We start from the raw sequence: 26,394 nt of genomic DNA, 5'->3' as shown, positions 1-26,394 counted from the left end.
ACAGGTCCAGGTTGATTTGACTTTGTAAAAGATAGGTCAAAAGTGTCAGAGCCTATAACAGAACTCAGATATACTGATTTAAAGGAGCCTATTGGCAGCCTAATGCTCAGTTATTGACAATAACAAATTTGAGATAGAGTCTTAACTTCAAGTCCCTTTCAAAGCCAAGGAGTCAGGGAGACTGAAGGTTTTCTCACACTCACAAATCTGGTAAGAGAGCTGATCCAGCTAATACAAAGGAGTAAGAGTCCATGTAAGCTGCTAGAAACATTTTTTTTTCCTTTATGCATATAAGCTCTGATTTTCTCAGTGCTCAAAGATTCCTCATTCAATGAGGTGATTGTTATTTCTGTATTTACACTGTACTGTGCAGATACCAGCAAATCAAATACAAGCAAACTCAACTCTGTTTGCAAAACAATGTTGTTCCTAATTCTGTAAATGAATACAGCATGTGCATTCATTTTGCCACTTTATTTCCTCAAAAATAGACTGACAAGGACTAGGTTGAGGTTTTCAAAAGTTTCAACCCACTCAGACTCTTGTAAACATTTTCTATTTTTTGCAAAGCACCTATCATAAATTACTGTAAACAGTGATTTCCTGCCAGAAATTAATGTAAACTCAAAAAGAAACGAATACAAGTGAATTATGTTCCCCTTCTTTTCCCAACCTGCCCAGTCCCTTGGTGAGATCTGTCTGTACAGGTTTAATTATGAGAAGTCATGTGCCGAGATAAATGATGGCGTTCTCGGAAGTACTCGTGACAAATGGGACATATCAGCTTCTCTTCTCGTCTCCTCTTGTACTGGGATTCAGCTGAGGAATATTCTTTTTTGTGATGCGACCGCATGTGGAAGACTAAATCGGATGTCATGCGAAAGGACAGGTTGCATTTGGCACACCAGTTCTGGGCTGCCACTCCAAAGGATGTGAAGGTGGGGGGGAGAAGAGTCAAGGAAGAGGAGGAGGAAGAGGAGGAGGGGGAGGAGGAGGAGGAGGAAGAAGTGGCGGTTGTGTTGTGTAACTGTCCTCCTGCTTGTTTGGGCCACGGTTCTGAGGTATATGGGAAAACATTGCTCCGAGTGATGCCTGTCTGCAGCATCTGAGCACTACACAAATCACTGACAAAGAACTTTGAATTAAGAAGAGTGCTGTAGCACATGATGTCTGTGGTGGCAATGAAGCCAGATAGCTCCCCCAGGCTCTTTGGTGACTCACTCATGGGATGAGAAGAATTTACTGTAGCTCTGTCTGTTGGACATTTAGTGGGTTTGCTAAAAGCACTCTTCTGTTCTTCTCGGGCTCTGGTGGGCCACACAAAGGAGAATGCACTACCAGAGGAGTTCAGCAACACTTCCTTTGATACCTGCTCTTTACCAAGTGGGACTGTGCCATCCTCCTGTTCTGGCTCCTGTGATGTCTCATTCCTCAGCTTCTCCTTCATCCTCCTGACCTCAGTGAAAGCACTCTGCTTAAGCTCTAAAGCATCCCTTTTAGCTGACTGCCTCCCTGAACTAAGCTTCCAGAAAGAACCAGCCAACACATGCTCTCCTCCAACCTCTTCCTTGCCCCTACAGTTATGTTCCTCCCTCAGATTATTAGTTTTCTCCAACAACACTGTCTTCCTGCTCCTGTTGTTCTCAGCTTCTTCAGATTTTGCTCTCCTTTCTCCTGTGAGGCCATGGGTATCATCTCTACAAGCTGTCATTTTGACATCTAGATCCCTTGCCAGGCTGTGGAAATTGGTGGTTTGCTCAGTTAAGTTGTTCTTTTCAGTCTTAGGGTTCTGGATGTTTCTCCATAGCATGGCACTCTTCTCTGGGACACAAAGAAAGCGGACGTGGGAGAGATAGGAATGCTCACATTTAAAGATGCGGTTGCATTCTTGGCATCTCAGCTCTGCAGAAACAGACAACAGATGATAAGTTTTGCAAAGGTAAAATTATGGGTGGATGAAGATCCTGACCTGTCACTGACACAAGTTAAAAACTAAAAACGTCTCTGTGTCATACAAAATTACACATGATAAAGCTAACGCCAACACAGAGCCAGGTCCCTTGCTGCTGTCAAAAATGGTTTACTTATATTTGCCTCCATGTGCTACTTACAGAAATGCTTTCATTTAGATTTTCGAGTCAAGTTTGTATTATGTAAAATGGTCCATATAAAACCACAGAGGCTTCATGACAATTTGAAGTCTGAACTTAGATTTTGGTCTACATTTCCAAGAAAGTCAGTGGCTTTAATACAAGCTGAATGTCAAAGGCTACATACTCAAGTAATAATGTGGTTTAGATCCAGACTCAAAGAATTTGACATGAGCCTCTATTTTCTGCATAGGATACTCTGGAAGTTTTGTATGTTTCTCAAATCATCTGACAATAATGCCTGAAGCCTTTACATGTGCTCGTTTGGCAAACTCTTATGTGCTTTAAGGCACAGATGCTTGCAGCTCAGAAAATAATGTTCCAAGTGAAACAGTGCCAGAGATGGGCAGGAAGAATGGGGAACAGTTTCCTTCTGATCTTTGAATGCACTGTATCTCTGCTCCATTGGGATAGTTGATTGCTCATGAATAGATGGTACATAATTCAGTGACCACTACACGTGGCACATCTTAACCTTTGTAAATACTATCCATGCTACAATATTTCACAACATACAGTTGTTTTTAAGTGAAAATGATGCCAGGTAACTCCTGAACCCTGGGTTACATAGAAAAGTTTGCCCATTAGTGAACTAATCCCTAATTGGTGAACTAAATCCCTAATTTGTAGGTTTAGCGCAACTTTGATCACTTCCCAGACCACAGAAACTAAACTTTTAATACTAAAATAAAGCTGCTGATTCTCATGGAACATTATGTCTGATAGTTTAAAGTCTTGAGTCTACATATAGTGTTTCCTGTACAGACAACACTTTGCTCTGGTAAATTCAAAAGGCTAACAGTGTGTGTCTACAGAGAAACTAACAGAACACACTAAAATCAGTTAAAATTATTTAGTGACTTCCTGCTATTAATGTATTTATATTAATTCAATATTTACAGGCAAGTACATTATATGTAAATTTACCAGCTTACACCTTTACCAACCTACAACTTTACTAACCAGCCTATATAAACTCTGTTTAAATCAAAGGGAATGTAGAAGGAGCTTTGTTCCAGTCTAACCAGATCAAAGTTTGGAGCAAATGACAGCTGGAGTCAACCTTGGCATTGACCTGACAGTGATTTGCTTGGTCTCTCAGTAATCTAGATTTCCTTTTTTTCAATAATTGTCAATTCATTTTAGAGCAATACATTTCTAGCAACATCTTAGAAGAAAAAGCATGCCCTTTTCTTTGTTTCCATTGTGTCCCACGATAAATAGGCAGATTGTGCTGTATGCAGTACTGTTTGGATTGTTCTATATTTCTATAGCCCTACTCATTTAAATGATTAAAGCTGAACACCAGCCTGTACCCAATTCTTCGATGAGATAAAAAAAGATATATTTCCAATTGATATTTTAGGCTTTTAAGATTCCAAGATAGTCGTGTGCATAGGCATCCATTACACAGTTCAAAAATTTTAGCATTAATCCCTAGTTCACCATTCTCTGCTGGAACACAGCAACAAAAAATGGCATTGAGAACTGCAAATTTCATCTTGCTCTATGCCTCCAGCTCAGCTTCCAAAGCAGAAGGTCTTTTCCTTGATCACCTTTAAGACTTAGACAGGTTTTATTTCCTCTATTTCAAGATCATCATATACTAAAGAAGTTGCAGACTCACTTCAGTCCTCAGTGACTCCTGCAGTCAGTAATTTGGTACTTACCATTCCAGGGACTCTGAGCTTTTATCTCATTGAAACCCAAGAGGCTGGAAAGCTCCTCATCGTACCAGACAAGCAGCTCCTCATTTTTGTTGATTTTCCTGGTAGACCGATAATATAACTGACTGTTTTCTAAGTAAGCTTCCAAGTTCTGCTCCTTGCTATTGGTAGCTGCTTGTACAAGCCTCATCCAAGGCAGTCCTGTGGGACTGTGCACAGATGTAACATCTACCTGTGAGACAGGACACAAAAATGGAAGTTTCAGATCTTGGGACCCAAAATAGATTTCCATCAAGTTCAAGTGCAAAGCCTGTTTCCTGTTTCACACAGACCCAGTACGCCCAAACTTGTTCACCAGTGTCACCAGAGCCGAAGTCATCCTTCAGTCAGCAAGACATAAGGCATCAGCGAGGCTTGTTTTTTGCGACTGAGCAGCTGATTGATGTGAGACAGGGGTTCCCAGAGCAGGGAAAGTGTGGGATCAGCAAGGAGGCCCACTGGGAGATGGCAGCTCTCACAAGGGGATGGTCCTGCCAGGAGGCAGAGCCAAGGCAACCGGGGGGGGGGGGGGGGGGGGGGCATTTAAATGGCCCCCGGGGAGCACGAGTGCACAGCAGTTTGCACAGGCAGTTTGATCAGAAGTACTACCAATTGGAGAATAATGGTAACCACTCAGTTCAGAGCCAGAGCTTTGGCCTGTGCTCAGTTGGAACCCAGACTGAACTGCAGAGGGAGCATGTGGCCACCCAGGTGACTGGATGTGAGAGGTGCCTTCTATCAAGGATGGAAACGGGGAGCACTGTTGTGCAAGGTGTGCCCAGGTGGGGAAGAACTACTCTGCTTGGTGGTAGAGCTACGTCAGGAGGTCAGTAGGCTGAGGAGTATTAGGGAGAGTAAGCAAGAGATAGACTATTGGGATCCTACCCTCCTCGCAGGTCAATCAGGGGAGTAACTCAGGGGATTCCTCCCTCTCTTAGCCCAGCTGAATCCAGAGAGTCAAGGGATGGAGGGCAGTGGCAGCAGGTCATTGCCTGGCACAGCGGAGTGCCTTGTGTGACTGCTCCATCCTCCCAGGTGCCCCTACCTTTACAGACCAGGTTTGCAGCCCTGCAAGCAGAATTGAGCAGTCACCAGGATGAAGGCTCACCCCAGCTGGAGCAGTTGCCACCATTCAGGCAACCAGTGCACAACATCAAAGCAGCTTCCCCGAAGAAAACAAAAAGACAGGTCACTCCCTTCTGAAGGGAACTGAAGGGCCAATATGCAGACCTGACCCACTTCTTAGGGAAATCTGCTGCCTCCCTGAGGCACGGGTCAAGGATGTGAGAAGACTCTCCACCCCGGTTCAGAATGCATTGTTGATTTTTCAGGTGGGTAGTGATGAAGTGTCAAGAAGGAGACTAAGGACTATTAAGGGAGACTTCAGGGTCTGGTTATGGGATCAAGAGCATAAGCAGTGTTCTCATCTATCCCTTTGGTTATATGTAGGGATGAAAAAACCATATGGAAGGCAAAACAGATTAATACGTGGCTCCAAGCCTGGTGTCACCAACAAAGTTTTGGGGTTTTTGAGTGCAGGGCACTTTACAGGGCACAAGGGATAATTCAAAGAGACAGAATGCATCTATCACAAAGAGGGAAAACTATCAAGAGTTAGCAGGGCTCATTGAGAGGGCTTTAATTTAGATTTGAAGGGGAAAAGGGAAGATTGATGCATCCACCCAGACAGACCCAGTCAGCAAGGGTACTTCAGTGCAGGTGGATTGTTTAGATATATCTGCTGCCATGGTAAATATGTGTGACAAGTGCCTTCAAGTTCAAGAGCTGCAGCATCAGGCAAAAGAGCTGCAGGAAACCCTTAATAGACTCTTTAGTATTAGAGGGGTAGAGGTGGAGAACTACAGAGGCTTCCACAATGAGGTACAAGCCTCCAGTGAAACTGAAATGCCTTGGACTCTTGTGACAAAAAAGGGACAGGATACGTCTGTCACAAAGAGGGAGAAAAGCAATTGTGACAAGAGTTAGCAGTGCACATTGGGAGGGTTTTAAACTAGATTTGAAGGGGGAAAGGGGTTATACCAGGCTTGACAGAGATAAGCCTGGGGGCAGCATACCAGAGTCTGAGGGATGGTCTGCTCTGGGTATCCTTGGGTCTGCCATCTCGGCGGAAGCTGGAGATGAAGATCTTTGTGGCAGCAGGGAAAGAAGGGTTATTGTACTGGAGGACAAGCATTCATCTGAAAATGGTAATGAGGAACTTAGGACTTCTTCCCCTTGAAAGGTAGTTGGATGAGTAACCCACTTGAAGTTCATCTACACCAATGTGCGCAACACAGGCAGCAAATAGGAAGAGCTGGAAGACATTGTGCACCAAGGGAAGTGTGATATAGTCATCATTACAGAAATGTGGTGGGATGAGTCACACGACTGGAGTGGGGCACTGGATGGCTACAGACTCTTGGATGGCTACAGGCTCTTCAGAAGGGACAGGCAGGGCAGGAGAGGTGGAAGGGTAGCCCTCTGTGTTAGGGAGTGTCTTAACTGTTTTAATGTCAAAGATGGTTAGGATAGGGTCTAGTGTCTATGGGTAAGAATTGGGGTAAGGACAATAAGGGTAATGTCACGGCAGGAGTCTGATGTAGACCACCCAGCCAGGATGAGGAGACAGAAGAGATGTTTAGGCAGCTGGGAAAACTCTCAAGATCACTGGCCCTTGTTCTCATGGGGGACTTCAACTTACCAGATGTTTACTGGGAATACAACGCAGCAGAGAGGAGACAGTGCAGGAGGTTCCTGGAGTGTGTGTAAGATAATTTCCTCACACAGACTGTGAGACAGCGAGGGACCTGGACCTGGTGTTTGCGAACAAAGAAGGTCTTAGGGGGGATGAGATGGTTGGAGGCTGCCAACCTCACTAGGGCATCACTAGGTTGGATGGTTGGAGGCTGCCAACTTCTCTAGGGCATAGTGGACACAAAATAATCAAGTTCTCAATCCTCACAGAAGCAAGGAGGGAGATCAGCAAAACTGCCACCTTAGATTTCCGTAGGGCAGACTTTAATTTTTTTAGAAAGTTGGTAGCCAGAGTCCCTTGGGAGGCAGTCCTGAGGGGCAAAGGAGTCCAGGAAGGCTGGACATTCTTCAAGAAGGAAATCTTAAAGGTGCAGGATCAAGCTGGCAGGATCAACCTGTTCCTCTGTGCAAGTTGGTGAGTCAGTGAGCAGACAACCACCCGGGCTGAACAGGGAGCTTCTGCTGGAGCTCAGGAGGAAAAAGACAATCTATGAGCTCTGGAAGAAAGGGAAGACAGACCAGGAGAACTACAAGGCAGTGGTGAGGCCATGTAAGGAGAAAATAAGAAGGGCCAGGGCTCACCTAGAAGTTAAACTGGCCACTACTGTAAAAGACAATAAGAAAAGTGTCTACAAATATATTAGCATCAAAAGAAGGCTTAAGGGGAATCTTCCCCCTTTAATGGATGAAGGGGGAAAGGCTGAGGTACTTAATGCCTTCTTTGCTTCAGTCTTCAACACTAAAACCAGCTCTTCTCTGGGCACTCATCCACCAGAGCTGCAAGACAATGACAGGGAATAGAATGAAGCCACCTTAGACCAAGGGGAAATGGTATGTGAACTGTTGCTCCACCTCGACACACAGAAGTCAATGGGGGTGGATGGAATCCATCTGAAGGTGCTGAGGGAGCTGTCAAAAGTGCTCATCGAGCCACTTTCCATCATCTACCAGCAGTCTTGGCTCACTGGGGAGGTCCCAGCAGATCAGAGATCGGCAAATGTAACACCCAAGGATCCTGGGAACTACAGGCCTATTAGCCTGACCTCAGTGCCAGGGAAGGTTATGGAACAGATCATCCTAAGTTCCATTGTGAGGCACGTTCAGGACAACCAAGGGTTCAGGCCCAGACAACATGGCTTTATGAAGGGGAGGTCCTATTTGACCAATCTGATCTCCTTCTGTCACAAGGTTGCCCACTTAGTGGATGAGGGAAAGGCTATGGATATGGTCTTTCTGGACCTTAGTAAGGCTTCTGACACAGTCTCCCACAGCATCCTCATGAAGAAACTGGCTGCCCATGGCCTGGATGGACCTACTCTGCAATAGGTGGAAAACTGGCTGGATAGCTGGGCACAGAGAGTCATAGTGGATGGAGTTAAATCCAGTTGGTAGCCCGTCCCCAGGGCTCAGTGCTGGAGTCTGTTCTAATGTCTTTATCAATGATCTGAATGAGGGGGTCAAGTGCACCCTCAGTAAGTTTGCAGACAGCACCAAGATGGGTGGGTGAGTAGACCCGCTTGAGGACAGGAAGGCTCTTAAGAGGGACCTTGACAGGCTGGATAGATGGGCCAAGACCAATTTCTTGAGGTTCAATAAGACTGAGTGCTGAGTCCTGCACTTGGCCCACAATAACCCCGGGCAACACTACAGGCTCAGGGCAGAGTGACTCGAAAGATTTCCTACAGACAAGGACCTGGGGGGTGTTAATCAACAGCAGCTGAATATGAGCCAGCAGTGTGCCTAAGTGGCCAAGAAGGTCAATGGTATCCTGGCATGTATCAAAAGAGTGTGACCAGCAGGACCAAGGAGGTGATTGTCTCCTTATACTTGGAGCTAGTGAGGCTGCACCTCAAATACTGTGTCTAGTTCTGGACACCTCACTTCAAGAAGGACATTGAGGTGCTGGAGAATGTCCAGAGACTGGCAACAAGGCTGATGAAAGGTCTAGAGGACAAGTATTATGAAGAGTGGTTGAGAGAGCTGGGGATGTTTAGCCTAGAGAGAAGGAGGCTAAGAGGACAGAGATATGATCACTCCCTACAACTTCCCAAAAGGGAGTTGTATTGAGGTGAGGGTCGATCTCTCTAGTAACGAATTATAGAACATGAGGAAATGGGTTTAACCTGCACCAGGGGAGGTTTAGACTGGACATTAGGAAGAACTTTTTCACCTAGAGGGTTATTAAGCATTGGAATGGGCTGCCTGGGGAGGTGTTCAAGTCACCATCCCTCAAGATATTCAAGACATGTAGATGAGGTGCTGAGGGACATGCTTTAGTTTAGTGACAGCCTTAATAACTAGTGAGGTTAGTGGTTAGACTTCATGATCTTAAAAGTCTTTTCCAATCATAACAGTTTTATGATCCTACAATAAGAAGAAGGTTTCCCTGGTGTGAGTTCTGTGAGCTCTAGAAATACAGCTGCATGGGAGGGAGAAACAGACACCAACGTTCCTGTGTAACCTCTCATGGCAATTCCAGGGATGGTATGCTGCTCAGTCTCTGGCTCATTCATGGCAAGGATGATGCCCTCTTTCTGATGCAGGTTGTCTCACAGAACTGTCAGGTGTGGACCTCAGAAGGTACAGAAAGTGTGTGCTTCTATAAATAGGGGTTTCAGTCCCATGAGAAAATGGGATGTGAGTCAGGAGAGGTGTGAATGCTGTGGTCTGGGGTTGTGAGATCCAGTACAGTGTGAGCCTGGAAATGCACACACAGTCTGCACGGTTGTACATGGAGTTTTTTACTGACATAAAAGGATGTGGATCAGGGGGTGAACAAATAATCTTGGTTATTTGTTTCAACACCCCAAGGAGATAACATCTGCATATATGTTTGGCTAGATTTCACAAAAAAAATGATTTTAATAAATAAAGGAATGGGAAGCACTTGTATGATCTCCCTCCCTTTTCATAATAAGGAGATATATTCTTATTTCACTTTCTCCACAGGACATCTCAGTCATTTAGTCACAGGTTGACCCTGCCATGGAAATAAAATAATTATAAAACATTTGATTTTGTCTTCCTCATTCAGTGTGTGGCTCTCAGCTGCTTTATTGCATTTGTTCTGAACAGAGAATAATTTACTTCTTTATAGGTCTCTCCTTGATGTTTACCACAGCATTTCTGTGTCCTCTACAGTATTTGAAAGATGGGGAAGATTTTCATAGCTTGGAGGCTGAAATACAGGGTGATCAAGGGCAATATTTACATGCATAAAAAGCCTCAACTAATTTTTGAAGCACTAAGTCATTGTTTAGAAAGATGTTTGGAAATGAAAAATGTCTAATGACAAGTACAGTCTAAATTTCACTTCAAGCAATGTATGTCTCTGCTTTTCACTAATTGCAGTGCAGCCATTCATTGGTGTTTGGTATCAGAAGCAGTATTTTGGCTACTTCTTTCTGTTTTTAACTCTCTGTATTGCCTACTCTGAAAAGTATGACCACATTAGTAGCTTGAATAGATGAATGAAACTTTAAGCATTAGGACAAGAGTTGTTTAGTATAAGGGAGAAAATAAATTAGCATGCCCTGTAACTGGTTCTTTCTAAGCGCTATGGTAATTAACAATGATTCAGAAACTCAAAAGTGACAGTGACACAAACACACCCACCCACACACAGTGGTTGTAACTCATAGCTATGACAGGCTGTCATTTATTAGTTTCTTTGTTTCAGAAATACTGAGCCTCCACTCAGTGCTCTAAGCAAAGTCAAAGGGAACACAGCTTCTTCAGGAACCAGGACTCCAGGGAAAGAGCTGAGAGCTTAAAGAAGGTGGGGAGGAGTAAAGGACAGAAGACAAGATCAGCATTCTGTCAACTAGAAGCATGAACAAGCTTTAGTTTTTCTATGTGTTTAGAGACACTATAAACCCTGCAAGTCCACCCTCTTCTGGAGGTGGCAATCCCTCAGATGAATCCTTTGCACTCATACATGAGGTAAAGTCTTCATAGTCCAACAGCCGCAATGACATCTGGGCTATGGAGGCAGACACAGAAGGAAGAGACTCGTCCTTGGAACCCACAAGAAACTGTAGGGGGAAAAGGAACTCAGTGGGACAGATAGCTTTGTAAGGGGCCAGATTGCTTTTCTAGGGCAAATGACTGGCTGGAAAGAATCACCTGTGCCAAAACATTTTCTTTGCCCAAGCATACAGATTGGCCCAAGGAGCTCAAATTGGGTCTCCAAGAGGGTAAAAGAGAAAACAAAGAACTTTTGGACTAAATATAAAAATCAAGATGAGGAAACTCTTGTTAGAAATTATATTCCCCAAAGTCTTGCAGGTACTGCTGCTGAGCTGTGATGAACATGAACCTCAGCTGCAAAGAATCCACCTTGCCAAACTCTTCTTGCATGAATTCTGTTTGTACTACAGCCAGCATATCAAAATCTATTTCTTGTTTTGCACCTCAGCACCACAACAATAACAGAGTATCATGACTGAGTTGTTAATTGTCTATACACATAGAGTTAGGTGCTTAACAATAACTCCTAAATTCTGGAAGGTTTACTTTTGAGTAGCTAACAAGATATAGGACCACCAATTGCATCTGAAACAGCTACTTGCACAGAACTTGATGTATTTACTGCCAAAAAAACAGAGATCTGAGCCAAGTGAGGCATCCAATTTCATGGCTGCATAACAATTACTTAGCTCAAATGTAGCGAAACACTAAAGACATGCCTCTAGAGGGCTCTTCGAATGTAGAAACCTTTGAGGCTCGCTCTTGAGTTTACAGAAATTACAAGTTCCCAGGAGACATATAGAAATATTCCATAAATAAATCTTTGTTTCAGGAGAGATCTTTCTCCAAAGAGCTTGTGGTTCTCCTGGAGTACTAGTAACACTGTTGAAGCAACAAAACTTGTGCCAGATTCAAACAAACAGAAAAAGCCTGAAGCCTTGTCTTGCCTTTCTTCACTTGTTTAAAGCAAAATCACCAAACAGCTATCTCCCAACTGCTACATCTTCTGTATTTCACATACTCCCTGGGATTTCTCTCCTCCAGAGCACAGAAATCTCAGGAAAACCTGGATCTCCCAGATCCATCCATGCCATATCATGTGGGAAATTTGTTTGTTTCATATCGTAAAACCCTACCTCCCTGTTTTCATCTAGACCAATGATGACTCAAATGAACTCCAAGATCCAGAAAGCCAAGGTAAGAGGCTAGTATGAGAATCTGCATTGTCCAAATAAAAATGTTACGATAAGCAGTGGCTAGGGAACAACAAAATTAGGGAAATGGCACTGGAGAGTTAACACTCCCTCATGACAGCTCCTTTTGTTTCACAGACATGTCTGTGACTTCTCTGCAGTGATTGGAAAGTGCAGCTGTAACACAGACAAACATATCTAAGGTAACTTTAGGAGACTGTAGTAACAGCAGGATTGTACTAATAGCAAGAAGTTGAGGCTGCCTGAAGACTGTTTGGACTAGTTACCTGTCTGATACTGTCACGGTTACTACTGCTTGGTGCTAATAATGTCAAGGTTGTGTGTTCTCTCCCTATAAAGCCACTGCTGCTGCTACTCGGACCCTGGCAACAGGCACTGTGGCTACTCAAACCCTAACAATAAACCAGAAAATCAACCAGTGCCAGTATCAGTCAGTCTTATACAGAAGAAGAAAACTACCTCCATCCCAGCCAAAAGCAGCACAGATATCTTCTACAGTTCATACAGCCTGTGCTGAGATCACTGCCATTGTAATTTTACTTTTCTAGATAACTGAGCAAACTAGGTTCATGCTCACTCAGATCTGACAATGAATGTTATGAATGTACCACCTGCATGAACCACTGCAATGCCACAGTACTCCCCTTCTGCTCTCACAGGGCTGTCGCACCTCCTGAGAAGCCTCCTTTGTCCTTTGTAAGGACAAAACCCGAGTGTGAAGTTTCTGAACTATTTATCCTTCTTTCCTCCTATTCCCAGTCAGTGCTAAAGCAGGAGATCAATCCACAGCATAGAAGTAGAAACGTGTATCTTTCCTTCAAGGGAAACAGTTTTCACTAAGGTCCCCCCAGTCCACAGCTCATAAACCAGAATTGTACTGGCTACTTCTCTTCTTTGAAGGAGGTGTTAGTTGTACTTAAAAAACCCAAAAATCTACTGCTTGGTAAAGTTACCTTCTCAGGAATGGTGTAACATTTTGTGATATGACTTCTCCTACCTTTGTTGCTTTCTCCTACCTTAAAAACATAGTGGACATTCCGTCTATCAGAACATTTGAGAGCAATAAAAGCTACAGTGTCCAGCAGGGTGTTTTGGAGTATGCATGGTCCAAAAACCACTTCTTCAGGAATGTCTTGTGTGGTATGAACAGTAGCCAATACGTCTGGAAAATGGTGATGTAGAAGTTTATTGTCACTTGTCCAAAGGAATTTGGGCAAAGATGTAAGTTCCATCATAAACCTGTAAAATAAACAAGAAATTGCATTTGGAATAGAGATGGAAATGGAAGGGGACATCCCTACTTACAATATAAAGACTTCCAGGAGCTGTAGGTGAATTGTGAGAGCATGACAGGACATTGTTGGTGATAGAGTTTACAATTTTATTAACATCCAGTTCAGAAAAACTATTTTGAACAGAACTAAAATCTTCAATTTCTAAACATGTGATTTATTCTCTTCTGGAATACACAAACACTCCAAGAGTTCAATGGCTGCTGCACTGCTATTCTCTCCAGTCAGGTATAGGAAGCCTTGGGAACAGTAAGCAAAATTTTCAGTGAGTGGAATTCAGAATATTCTTGTTCAGCATATTCTCAGATATTCTTATTTATTAGTAATAGTTTGTAAAGTGTGAAGGAAGGCAGCGAAGGGCAACAACAACAATATAAATCCAGGAATAACCTGAGTCCAGAGTCTATCCAACCTGAATGCACAAAATCTGTGGAGACTGACAAAAATATTATTTTCATCCTATCTCAAAATATATGTGAGATCTTACTTATCTGTTGTTGGGAAAATCAAATTAGATTATGACTCTTGCATGATGTTACTCTTAGCATAATGTTACTTGAGATAGCTGTCTTTAGGGAATGAATTTTCCTGCCCTGAATGTAGAATACTGCATTTTTTTGAGAGTAGAGGCTATTTCTGCAATATAAGCCCCAATCTGAGAACTCTGTATACAGTGAGCAGGCAGGTTTGAGTAATTTGTCATTCTGAGCTTCTCTATGTTTTTAATAAAGATATTGCCATCTTCAGGTCCCAGCTGGAGGTCATACAAAAACCCTCATTTACACCATCAAGAGCTGGATCAGGTCCATTAAGCAGAGAAAATTAAAGAGAACAGTAGCAAGCTCTGAAGAGGCCTTAGCCTAATAAATACTGAGATAGAAGGTCTGAAGATCCAGTCTAATCTTTCTTACTCTCTGCCAACAGAATTTGTTACTCACTGACTCATGACTTAAACTGAAGTGATATAAAGTGCTCAGGAGAGCTGCACTGATTTAACTAAATCAATTTCTAAATCAATATAGTCAATTTGGTATAATTTCTTCTAGGCAAGGTCTAAGGCCTTAGCCTGAAATATCAAAATACATGGTTACTTATGCAGTAAGTAGTAAATATCTGAAAGATGAAGGCCCAAACCAGAAAAACAAGGTAAAGAGTGGGACATAAAGTTTTCTTTTTTTAAAAAAATCAGATAGCTTCCCAGAAATAAGTCACTAGGAGAAGAATTGACTGGGTTTCTGCTTACTGTCAATAATGACTTTCACTGCCTCGTTTCCCAAACATCTTCGAAAGTTACTATCGGTGTGAGAATAGAATGATAGGAACTATTTGCACAATATACAGAACCTACCTAAATAAAAACAACATATTCATATGTATGTGTGAGTTTCCATTTAAACTATACCAATTTTTTATAAAAGGAAACAGTCAATGCATATTTATTTTAAATAATATTAAAAAATAAAAGTTCCAGACCAATCAGAAAACAAATTTGAGATTAAAAATGCTTTTAAAATCCTCTAAACGAGAAAAAGTTAATTACAACTAGAGCCAGTTCCTTTTCTAAGGAATTGATATTTGAAAATTCCTTAATGTCTTCTGCCATTATTTTATTTGTCCACTTATGACCTTAGAAAGCAACTCCTCACACTAAGATTTCCCTTTCTGTGAAACTCATCTGCATTTCTGCATATAAGAGAGTGTTGTGCCTTGGCACACTACTGTCACTCCCAAGGAAACAAATTCAGGGCGCTCAAAGCTGAGCTTTCAATGGGGGAGGAGACTGAATTTGAGCACACACACATCTCCGAGGAAGAGGGTGGGTGCTACCTGTGTGCAGTCAGACTTCCTCCAGAAATTTCAGCCCAAGCACAGATATAAGGGTCTGAAAAAGCTACACTGCCTTACAGTTAGCTACTGCTGCCTGCTACACCTCTCTGCTTCAGCAGTACTGTAAACCCAACCCTAACAAGAACCACTTCTCCGAAGACTGAAAATGTGCCAATAGCAAGAAAACCAGTAAGATTTCAGTGTCACACCACCACCTAGTGATTCCGGCCACAATATACATCCCAAAGAAAGATTCACAAAGCGACTGGACACACTTTATCACTGTTTCCTACAAGGTGAGTCTGCAGCCCTCTGGCTCTCTCTCCCGAGCACACCCACAGCCCACATCTCCAACCCGGACAGCTCTTCTCAGATCCCCGGTAAAGATGGCAACAGTTCTCAGCAATGTGTGTGCTGTTTGCCCTAAATCCTAAATCAGAAGGGCTTCCACACATCCAAAGGGAAGGGCAGGAGTCTGTCCATTCACACTATCCCTCAGGCCTGCCTGAGGACTAGTCCTCCTATCTGGGGAGGGGAAGGGAAGGTACTGCTTCTCATGAGAAACACTGCCCTATGGCAAAGGTATCTGGCCATGGGGCAAATAAGTCAGTATTTATTCTCCAGCAAATATATCAATAGATTCACATCTGGAGTTCTATTTAATTCACCTAGACTGGTGGGATATGGGAAATGCAGGTTAATAAGGAATATCAGATATTTTCTAACAGATCTCTTGTCTAACCAAACTCAAGTATCCCTAAAACTCCATATGCCATTACAGTTTCTTTGTTTCTATGTGATTTGTGAATTAGTCAAAGATCTGTGATGGGAAAAAAAAATCTACAAATCTCCAAATCTAGAGGCATAAAAACCAAAGCCTCAGTGCTGCCTTGGCAGCTGTGGTCATGTTCAACTCTTGCACATAAGGGTCAGTTTTGTGAATTATGAAAAGGATGTACTTTGTCTACACAGCAAATGAGCTTGTTACAGTCAGCCATGTGCCAAAAGCTTTTGGCATGGGAAGATCAATCTTTTCAAATAATTTGTCAAATGCACCATCTAGTGTAACATCTCAGTATAAAAGTATCCCAAGACCAAGCAACAGCAGGACAGTCGAGAGCCTGGGTGGTTCAACTGTTGCATCGCTGCAGCTTCTGAGCACCCTGTCAGATATGAATTGCTTTCCTCCTAAGTAGGTCATTCTCTCTGTCACCCTCTGCTCACATAGGAGGTTAGGTGTTTCCAAAGTTATGGAGTTTTATAGGGTCTGGTCAGGGTTATGTCAGGTAGGGAGTGTAGTTTAAATCTACAGTGTTCTCTTTTTGAAGTAGAGAAGAGAGGCTAAAGATGTGCTGCTGGCACTTGGAGTGAGGAGTAGTGATACTCTGCAGCATCTTTAGAAAAATAAAGGTGAATCTTTTTTTCTACAGTCTCCAAATAGCACAAGCAAGCTCTTCCCCCTGCATGGACAAGCTTTCAGCTTGTTACAGAGGCAAGTTCATCAGCTTGCAACAGTGAGCAATCATGACTGTACTGCTTTCAAAAATGAGTTGCTACCCATGCAAAAGGATGCCCTGCATCCTGTGAGCTTTCTGACCTGGGACAGCACTCACTCAGAGGTCTCTGTTGCAAAATGTAAATACATCCACAGGACAGTACTGGAAGAAGTCCTGCTGCCTGAACATGTGAGTGGTGGTAGGGGGTTCTCTGCTAGCCACAGCCTGTATATTGAAGAACTGAAATAGTGACCTCTTCAAAAACTGAATCTTGAAACATGACTTGAGAGGAGAGAGAGGAGCTAAATTTATTTACTTTCTGAACAGAAAAGTAAAGAAATACTGGTGCAGCAAAAGAAATAAACCAGATGAGCTGAACTGAGACAAAAGGACCATGGACAAAAGAAGTAATGGGAGCTAAGTATGAAAATTTTACAGGCATTACTGCAATATTAGGGCTGGATCTGTGCAACTCAGCAGCTGCAGCACAAAAGAGGTTTTCCACACACATGCAGACAACCTAGGTCATGTATTTATACATTGCAAACTTTTTAAAATCACTTTTTAATGGTTTTTGCTGATTAAAAAAAACCAAACAAACAAACACAAATTTGTCAGGGTGCATGACACTTTTAAAGAAACTTTGTTAACATAGATTTTACCTTTCTCCCTTGAGTTTGAGGATAGCAGTGTTTGGAAAATGCTCATAGAGGTGCCCTTTCAGCAAAGCTCAGGAAAGTTTAACAGCATCCCAAGCCTAAATTCACCCAGTGCTCTTCCTCTAGGAAGTCCATTGAAATACTCATTGACACTTTTCAGTAGTAAATCTCAACAGGGTATAGGCATGAGATTGCCCAGGGCCCTAATCACCCCTGCTCTTTTCAATCCTGACACCACTCATTGAAAACTCAGAGACAGATGAAGAATGACTGTATGCAAGGTCTGACTGCTGACAGAACAGCATCTGCTGGATTCTCCAAGGGGGTCAGCAGGCGTGACTACACCATGGCAGCATGCAGTGCAGAAGGCTTGCTGTGTAACGATCAATGCAGCTTGACTGCACCAGCAGATAGCTTAGCATGGCTGAAATATAGCAGCACCACCTGCAGCACTTAAAATGGATTACAGGAACGAGCTAGAACAAAGTAAGATCACATGTAAGTAGGCCAGAATATAAATCTGTAATACCTCTCAATTTGCATGGAAGTTTGTTTTGGATCTAGACTAACCTCTACATGTTTTTCATCTGGTTATAATATAAAATCAAAACTTAAGACACAACAAAGAATGCCTATTTTTTAAAAAAACATGCCATAGTTTTCAGGAACCTCAGACTTGAACCTGAATGAGAATTTTAAACCAACCCACGAACTTGAGCTCTTCTTTAACTCTAAATTCAGTCTCAATGCAAATCTCACATCTTTGCCAAGAATATTCAGAGCCTACAGAAAGTCATACTTATTAAGAATCTACAACAGGAGGCATAATGGGAAATGGAGAAGGTATACTAGAATGCCTGGCATTTTTCCTCGACAGCCTGAAGTAGGTGAATTCCTCACATAGTGAGTGAAAGACAGATGGTCATAGAGAGTCCTCCAAGACTCCACCTAACTGATTACTCTTGTCTTACATTACCAATTTCCTCATTTTGGCTACTTCCTTCACAGAACAATAATTCTGCCGTGCTCTCATTTCTTATGGATTGGCTAGCTGTTATATACCTGACTAATTCACTTGTCCTCTAATATATAGCAAAGTTTAGAGAATTGTCATAAGCCTCTTTATGAAGGTCATCTCTTCAGCTCTGTATCATGCGGTCAATGATATGCTTGCCTCAAACTGCCAATGCTTGGAGTGCCATTGCCTCACAAAGACATGATCCCCCTCATGGAACATAATCTCGCTTTTTTTCACTCATCTTCTGCATAAGCAATTTCTATCCCTCTGGGCTCACCCACACCCACGTCTCTGAAAGGGTGAAATAAAATGAATATTTATAGTGCTTTGGTATCACATTGGAGTCAGATCACCTGTTAGACAATGGTACTCTCCATATTCTATCTGTCACAGATGCAAATTCTCATATGGATGAGTTTAGGGATTTGTTGTTTAACGGACTTTTCATCCCCCAGAGAGTATCTGATACACATATAGCATGTCCCTGAGTGATAGATTTTGCATCTTGATTTCTGAGAAGTGTGACAGATCTGTCAAACAAGTACCTATGGGCAGGCAACTCCCTATGGATTATGCATTTGTGGATGTTCCATCAAAAAGCACATGAAATAGATGGTGCTCACAGCAACTGCTCTCAGCCTGTTTGCTTCCAGAAGCAAAACCACAAATTGCTAGTCATCTTTTTGTTTCCTAAATGCTCTTCTAAGCTGGAACCCTGCAGGTGGCTTTCCCCATCTCTCTCCCCATTTTCTAGCACTTGCATACCATCCCATTAACTACCTAGGATTACAACTTCTGCCTTCCTGAAAACTTTTTGCCCAACTCATGAGAAAAACATACTTCTAGAGAGGGGGAGTAAGAGAAAGGCATAGGAATAGTTCTGAGCTAGTTTTGACACCTCTGGTTTTCTACTATATCACCTTCAGATGTCACTGCAAGCTCTTCTAAGAAATATCTGGAAATGTCTAAACGTACCAGGGCTAATTTGACCAAAGTTTCTCCTGCCTTCTATTTTCCCAGGACTTGGCTTGATTCTTCTTTCCACAGTGACAATGTTGAACTGTGGCATCACTTGAAGTTTCTTAATGGTCACGAAAGTACTGGTAGCCTTGCTTAATATTATGATCAACTTTGCAAGTGGGAAGGAAACAAATGAGTCATCTTTGCAAGAAGGAAACCTTCTAAGCTATAACTTAATTAGTTAAGTCAGCTCTTCACGATTATAAATGGAAGGAGATAATAAAAACTGTTTCTCTTAATTAAACTTTTAAAAACATGAACAGCTTCTTCCATTTGACCTTTACATTCCATTTTAACTGTGGATTAATTTGCATATAGTGATCATTTTCAAATCAATTACCATAGCTGGAAAAAAAACAGCACGGAATTTACTCATAAAATTTTTTTTTAGAGTATTTGATCCCACAGTCTCCTCAACCATTTCTACATCTCCTCCAGACTTTCTCCAGAGCAAGAATTAATGTAAACAGTGTAGCTCTGCATTTGCCATGTCAACAAAACTGGAAGGAGAAAAAAAAATACTAAATACTGAAACCATAATTACCTACACCTTTCAACTTTCTCCTCTCTGCTCAAAAGTGTGACGGCGTTTTCCCTGAAGCATGTAACCTGTGACTTCCTGCCAATGCACTCGTGTGGCCGCTGCCAAAAGTGCCTTTGATTTCAATAGGAGGTCTGTCGGTCTGAGGAATCCATGATCAGACATACAGTGTCACGCACAATAAACTACAGATATTAAGGGAGCTGAGCTGATGCAGACAGAGTGCTTCTGTCTTCAGCATTTATTATTCTCTGTTGTTAAAAAGAACTGAGGACTCTTAACACATGAAAGGAATTCCATCAGAGAAGGAAAAATGAGAAAACCTATTTCTTGGATTTCATGTTTGCTTTCCTTCTGTGCAAGTTTTTCTTCACTCTTTATTCAACTTTTAAACTGCAAAGAATTAAAATTAAAACTGAAGGTAACAGACAGGAAATCCAAGAAATGGATGGAGAATTCTTGTCTTAAAAGATAAACTAAGTAATTCCAGAACCACAAAATAAATTCTCAAAGAAACTGCAACCCATTTCCTAAGTCTGTTCAATTATAAGCTAAGAAGGTCCTTTTAAAGCATGAAAAGTCTAAACAAGTAATTTCTTCTAACTCACTGCTGATGCAAGACAGAGATTCTGTGCTTCAGCTTGGGCACAGGTGTGGGAGTTGCTTCTTTTTGGGCATGAAGCAGTTCCTTCACATCTTTACTGCTGAAACTCCTGCGTATGTAAGAAAAATGTACAAGTGTACATGGACAGGACAGGCAAATAAAGCTATCTGCTGCCATTCCCAGCCTGTTCAGGATGAACAAAGCCAGCTGTGGGTTTTCCATCTCCCAGAAAGACCTTATATAGCAAGCAGAGTATCCAAAAGTCTTGGATTACCTTAGAAGGGAAAGAAACACTGTTGAATTTAAGAAAGAAAACTAGTAATGTATCACTTATTTATGAGTCTCAAGTTTAACAACCTGTCCATCTTTTGGAAATAGCCCATAGACAATATTCCTTGAATCACTGAGCTCTCAGTATACTCTTTCACCCTCACATTTTCAGTGGTAGCAAATTTGGATCCCAGTGATGATTCTGCACAGAAGCAAGGAGACAACTGATCCCAAGAGAGCCTTTTTCTGTCAGTGAGAACACTTCCTATCTATATGTTAAGAACAGCTTAGTTAGCAATGATGAAGTAACTGAGATAATGATAATAAAACCTGTGGAGACTGGAATATTTTTACTGTCCAAGGCTATAACTGGTGCATACCGTGAGTATCTCTCTTCTCAGTTCCTAATAACCCTCAATATACTGCTGCCCGCCTGTACTCCTGAGGTGACTCAGCCCCTGCAGCTTAAGTGAGCTAGGTATCTGGGAAGAACCAGAAGGAAATATAGCTGTGCACCTAGGAGGAATTTGCTGACCGTAGAGATGAACTGAATTTAAAGAGACTGGAATAAAATTGAGACTGAGCTAGCCTGATGCATGAAAGAGTTTTCTTTTGGCATTCCAGGCATCCCCAGCTTTCTTTCACTATACCATCCTGTACAGCGGCTGCACAACTCTGACCTGACAAGCCTCTAAAAATAGTGCATAGAAACAGGGAAGCTCACTGCCTAGATCATGAGGCAGCTTGGAGTGAAGAGCCTGATACCTGCTTTGGCTTTCCAGAAACTGGCCCCTTCTGGAGTGGGAGTTCAATTTGGAGCTGTTATTCTGAATCAGAGAACTCCAAGCTTTTGGGACGCTTGTATGAGGTGATTGTTGTATAATCACGATATCTTCAGGGACTAGTTCTCCAATTCTCACCATGTCAAGGCTTTGTGGTCTTCAGTTGTCTTTTACCACCTGAAATCTTCAGTATAAGGAATGTAAGCTGACAGCTCTTGATGAACCACCATTACATCTTGGCTGGATACCCAGCCTAGTGAATCATGAAGCTGCCAAATCTTTTTATTGCGTACAATCTCTCAAACTTCAGTGGGAATAATGAAGAAAATAGAGCTAAAACCTTTGCTTGGAAATAAGTAAATATCTCAAGTTTCACATGCTCCTTAAGCAAGTCTTAGGAAATACAGGAGCCATTTTGAAGGCAGAAAGCTTCCAAGTTTTTTCTTATTTTCTCTGAGGACGGGAAAGTTGAAGCCGACTCTCTTCTGGTGCATGTCAGCTGCCCCACAGACGTACAGAGATGATTCTCCAAAGTAAATGAAGACTGAATCACTTCTCAGAAATCGCCACAAGAAGAAAATTTTTTCTCCTTACCTGCAGCCCAGGAACAAAATGCCTGAGCTTGTGAGATCTAGCCTGAACTAGAAAATAACTGAGATTTGAACAAGTCCTGGTAGAGTCATGTATGCTAGTCCTGCCAACCAAAATGACAACTTCCCTACATTCTTAGGAAATTTCCACACTTAATCCCTATTTCTACTACTACTGTCTTCCAAGGAAGGAAACAGGATAGGCAGGAGAGAAGTGGACTATCTCACCTAGCAGGAATGCCTGGTTAACGCTGATTTGCTGGTATGTGAGATGCAACAGGATCAGCATAGCTCCACATAGAGCTGCCTTTGATTTAGCAGACCTTGTAGTAAACTGGAAGTTTTCATGCTAGTGGAATATGGGTGACGGAGTCACTGAGGTCTCTGTTCCGTACCTCCCCGTTATTGAACCAAAAGTGCAGGCACTGGGAGGTCTCTTGATGTTTTAAGCTGGACAATGAACAACAGAAATACTCTAATTAGAAAGGATGTTTATTTTCTGCTGTCTCAACAGTTCAGAAAGACTGAATGTAGAAGTATGGCTTCACAATGAATAAAGCGTCAATACTCCTTTCCAGTTGGCCCCAGAGGCAGAATTAGTGCTTCTATCTAGTGCTGCATCTGACCTAATGTGCAAGTCATTCACAAGTCAAACAATCCACCTGTGGATAAAGAGGAGTTGGCTACAGCTCTATAGTCTGATGGCTTTCAAAGGCTCATTTTTTTGTATACAGCATGTACTGAAGGGCTGACTCTTCACTGGATTACAGCTGTTCTGTGTAACGGAAGCTTTACCTTTATCGACCACTTTGCTCTTGTGGTTTGTAGGCCTAAGACCTAAAAAATAGAGTTTCTGTAGGATAAAGGGATCATGTTTTAACTCTTCAGACAGGATTATCAGTCTGTAAATGTTATGAAATAACATCATTTCAGCTGTATAGCCCATGCAGTACACTGGATGGATATATTTCAGTTTAGACCATACAGTATTTCATAATCCAGACCTGAATTGTGCTAGTGCTCACCTCAGAGACTTGGGCTGGTTTCTGCTCCTGCTGTTCTGGCATTGCTCACTGTTCAGCAGTAGACATAATGTCTCAAAATGTCACACGAGCTTTGAATTTTACAGGGAACAACCAGGAAAAGTGAGAGAGTGATTGGAAAAATGCCTCTACTTTTCTTATACACAAAAAAAGTGTACAACAAACACACATTTTAAAGCAACAAAGCTATTCCATGAGAGAGGGAAGCGAGAATTCATCTGTCAAGGTACTGTAAGAAAGTTATGTGTCACACAAACCTGTGTATCCACTTTCAGCAAAAATCCTTGTTTGTTTCACGTAAATAGCAGCCCTGACCATGGCAATTTGTGCTGACACATTTGTTCTCACACAGATTTGTGCATTTATTCATTCACTCAAGCATCCACACAGACAAAACCACCATTCCCTACTTGTATCCACAGAAAAGGGAGATACAACCAGGCAAACAATCAACCAACCAATACAACCCAAATACATTCAGAATGAACAGAACAGAAAAAGACTGAATCAAAATAATGTGTAACTTGCAAAAACAGTCATAAATCATTTGTTCTCTCTCTTCATACAATTCATATTCATGTTACTTTTTCACAAATAAAAAGAAACTCCATTATCTGATCAATATATGTAAGGTATGTTCTTGTTTAATAATCCTGCTATTTATTTTTGGTAGTTCTATATTTGACAAATGTTATATGTTTAAATGTTTCTTTCTAGAAACAAATATATTGGTGTGTTAGCATATACAAAGATCCATATATATATATATACACACACACGTCCATGCATTCACAACCATACAAATAACTGTGCACACAGCTATAGAATCTCTTCTGATTTTGCATCTTCACCATCTGTATTGGAAGTGAAATATTTTAAAACCAAGATCAATCACTTTCACGTGGTCAATAGTGGATATTTCTTCAACAGTACTAAGTAATGTTAACTTATATTAATCTTACTTACATTAATGCTAAACTTATTACATAATGTTAACTACAGTAATAGCAAGTGACTGAGGTGAGGAACACTATGTAATGTGAAATTGTGGAGAACAATGCAAACAACTTGTTGTACACTACAATAAAGCAAAGAAACCTTTTAAAAGAAAGTGAGTTTTGTAAATTAAAATAGGTCTGACCTAAAATAATCTATTTCCCCAAAAATACTCTGTTCTTTGACATGTTTATTAATAGCATTTGCAAGTAACATATGATCATGATGTCAGAAAATTATACTGATTCACAGAAATAGCCACAGACAACATACTAGGATTGAGGCAACTAATTTCTTCTCCCAGATCTTCTGCACAATCTGTAATTCCTTATATTGATTTTTTTTTTGTTCTCTTTCATCTGTTTATTATCTGTTCAGATAATAGAAGCTAAAGCAATATTTTGACTTTACCTTAATATTTCTATGGCTACAAAGCTATTTTTTGCCTATAAGTTGATATCTCAAGTTCTATAAGGCATCTACATTTTGTTTTGAAGTACTGGAAGATGCTTAAATACAAAGCAAATTTGTTTCTCAAGGAGTTATCTTATGCTTTGGTGTAGCTCTACATGTTAAAAAAAATAAATCTTAATCTCCCAATGCTCTTATTGCCTATAAATCCCTCTCCCTTGTACCAACTATCTTTAATAAATGACAACAAGAGCTGTCAAGCACTAAATTTTGCAAATTTTAAAGCAAAAAATAAGGGATAGATCCTGAACAACAATTTCTAATGAAATTCTGAATTTCATGCATAAGCACAATTGCCTTGTAATTACGAGGAACTATATAAAAAACCATGAAACTACTTAAAAATCATGTCTTCCATCAACTTTTTCTTGACATTTCTTCCAACTAGTACCTGTCAGATCACAGAATAAAGTAATTAAAACATTTCTAGTTGGCTGAATTCCTACAGAAACCTTCTCAAGGAAGGATTTGCAAATGTGACGTTGTAAAGTGACAAGGATAGCAGATTAAACTTACTTAACCGGCAGGAAATTTCTACTAAGGAACATGGATATTCTTATAGTAGATACAAATAGAGAATAACAATGTGAGCTATTCCAAAGAAAGTTCATCGATTTCTTTAAAGCAATTAGATCCTAAGTAAGTACCTAAAACCGCGACGGCGTTCTTATCAGCTGTCGAAATGGGAAGGATGAGGAGAGCTGTAACCAATAAAAAGGGCAACTGATGATCCAGAGGATCCAGGAGGGAGAAAAAGGGGTTGCCGGGGGGGCGGACGGAGGGGGGAGGCGTCTTCCCCCACGCCCTGAGCCGCCTCCGCATCGTCCCCCGGCAGCCCGGGACGGTAACCGACGTCCGGGTGACTCTCCCTGGGGCCCCTCGAAGCCGCATAGAAGCGGGAGGTGACAAGGTCGGGGTTAAGCACTAGTCACGGAAGGGCATCCCCGTGCCCTCACCTGCTCCCCGGCCAACCCTTCCCCGGGAAGCAGCCCGGCCCCAGGCACAGCAGGTCCCGGAGCTGCGGCAGCGCCTGGGCGGGCTGGGGAACCCCTCGGTGCGCTCAGGCCGCCACCCGCTCCCGCTCCCGGGCGGGCAGCGCAGCGCTCCGCGGCCTCGCAGCCAGAACGGGCGGGACGGACGGTGCGGCGCTGCCCCGTGTCCTGGCCCTCCCAACTGACTCCCCCTGTTCCGTCGGCGCCACCTCCAGACAGCCGCAGCCCCTCTCACCTAGGGGTCCCGCAGCAGGCTGCAGGCGGACAAGAGCTTTCCGGCACCGCGGTCCCCGCTGTGCCCCGTTCCCGGCGCGCAGGGAGCAGCCCGACGCCCAGGATACCGTGGCAGCCGCTCTCCCGCGGACTCCGCGCCGCACCGCCGGGGCCGCACGGCCCCCAAGAGCTGCGCCGGCAGCCTTCCACCGCCGCACCGCCCCGGCCCGCCGGCACCCGCCTCCCTAGCCGCGGCTGCCCGCCCCGAGCAGACCCCGGGAAACGCCTACCGCAGCGCCTGCCCCCAGCCCCCCGGCACCGGGGCGGCCCCCGCCCCTGAGACCCGCAGCCGCCCCGGCCGCGGGGGGTGCGGAGCACTTCCCTAGGCAGACGCCATCCCGGCAGCGGCTCCGAACCGCGGGAAAGGAGGCGCAGAAAGTGGACAGGGTTCCTCCTTATAACGGTAATTCAAAAAGAGGAGTTTCTTTTAAATTTGAGGGGAAAAGCCCGGACCAAACAAAAACGCAGCCAACGCCTTCTTGTCTGTTGTCCTTTAGAGGATCTGGCGACGTTTTTGAATATGAGGCTCTTCTGGCAGCTGCAGGTACCGACAATCGCTTGAAATTGAAATTGTTGCTTCACAGAAAGTACTCGCAGGATACAAAATTAGGAGTTTGAGGTATTAAACGAGTTGTGGCACAGCTGGTATGGAAAATAAAACCATCAAACGTCTTGTCATAATCAAATATTCCCCAAATCTGGACTAACGACATTGTTTTTGAAAGAT

The 26,394-nt window shown here is 42.6% G+C and overlaps 1 protein-coding gene across 1 annotated transcript; it reads right to left on the bottom strand.

Moving 5' to 3' along the window:
• Positions 1–539: 539 nt before the first annotated feature.
• Positions 540–25,747, bottom strand: ZNF488 (zinc finger protein 488). Its single transcript, XM_062001698.1, has 4 exons — positions 25,630–25,747; positions 12,810–13,032; positions 3,821–4,049; positions 540–1,902 (listed from the first exon to the last, which is right to left on the bottom strand). The coding sequence occupies exons 2-4, from the start codon at positions 13,026–13,028 to the stop codon at positions 710–712; spliced, it is 1,641 nt and encodes a 546-aa protein (XP_061857682.1). The 5' UTR covers positions 13,029–13,032; positions 25,630–25,747; the 3' UTR covers positions 540–709.
• Between the last annotated feature and the right edge of the window lie 647 nt (positions 25,748–26,394).

The sequence above is a fragment of the Colius striatus genome, chromosome 8 (assembly GCF_028858725.1).
Source record: "Colius striatus isolate bColStr4 chromosome 8, bColStr4.1.hap1, whole genome shotgun sequence".
Taxonomy (NCBI): domain Eukaryota; kingdom Metazoa; phylum Chordata; class Aves; order Coliiformes; family Coliidae; genus Colius; species Colius striatus.
The sequence above is the reverse complement of the archived record's forward strand: the minus strand, read 5'-3'. Positions and strand labels throughout refer to the sequence as shown.

Bases quoted from the DNA above. Each gene is read 5' to 3' on its own strand.
- ZNF488 (XM_062001698.1), bottom strand. From the start codon at position 13,028: ATGATGGAACTTACATCTTTGCCCAAATTCCTTTGGACAAGTGACAAT. The intron at 4,050-12,809 runs GTAGGAGAAAGC...CCTGTCTCACAG, and splicing joins ATGTCCACTATGTTTTTAAG to GTAGATGTTACATCTGTGCA. The intron at 1,903-3,820 runs GTAAGTACCAAA...CTGTTTCTGCAG, and splicing joins AGCTCAGAGTCCCTGGAATG to AGCTGAGATGCCAAGAATGC.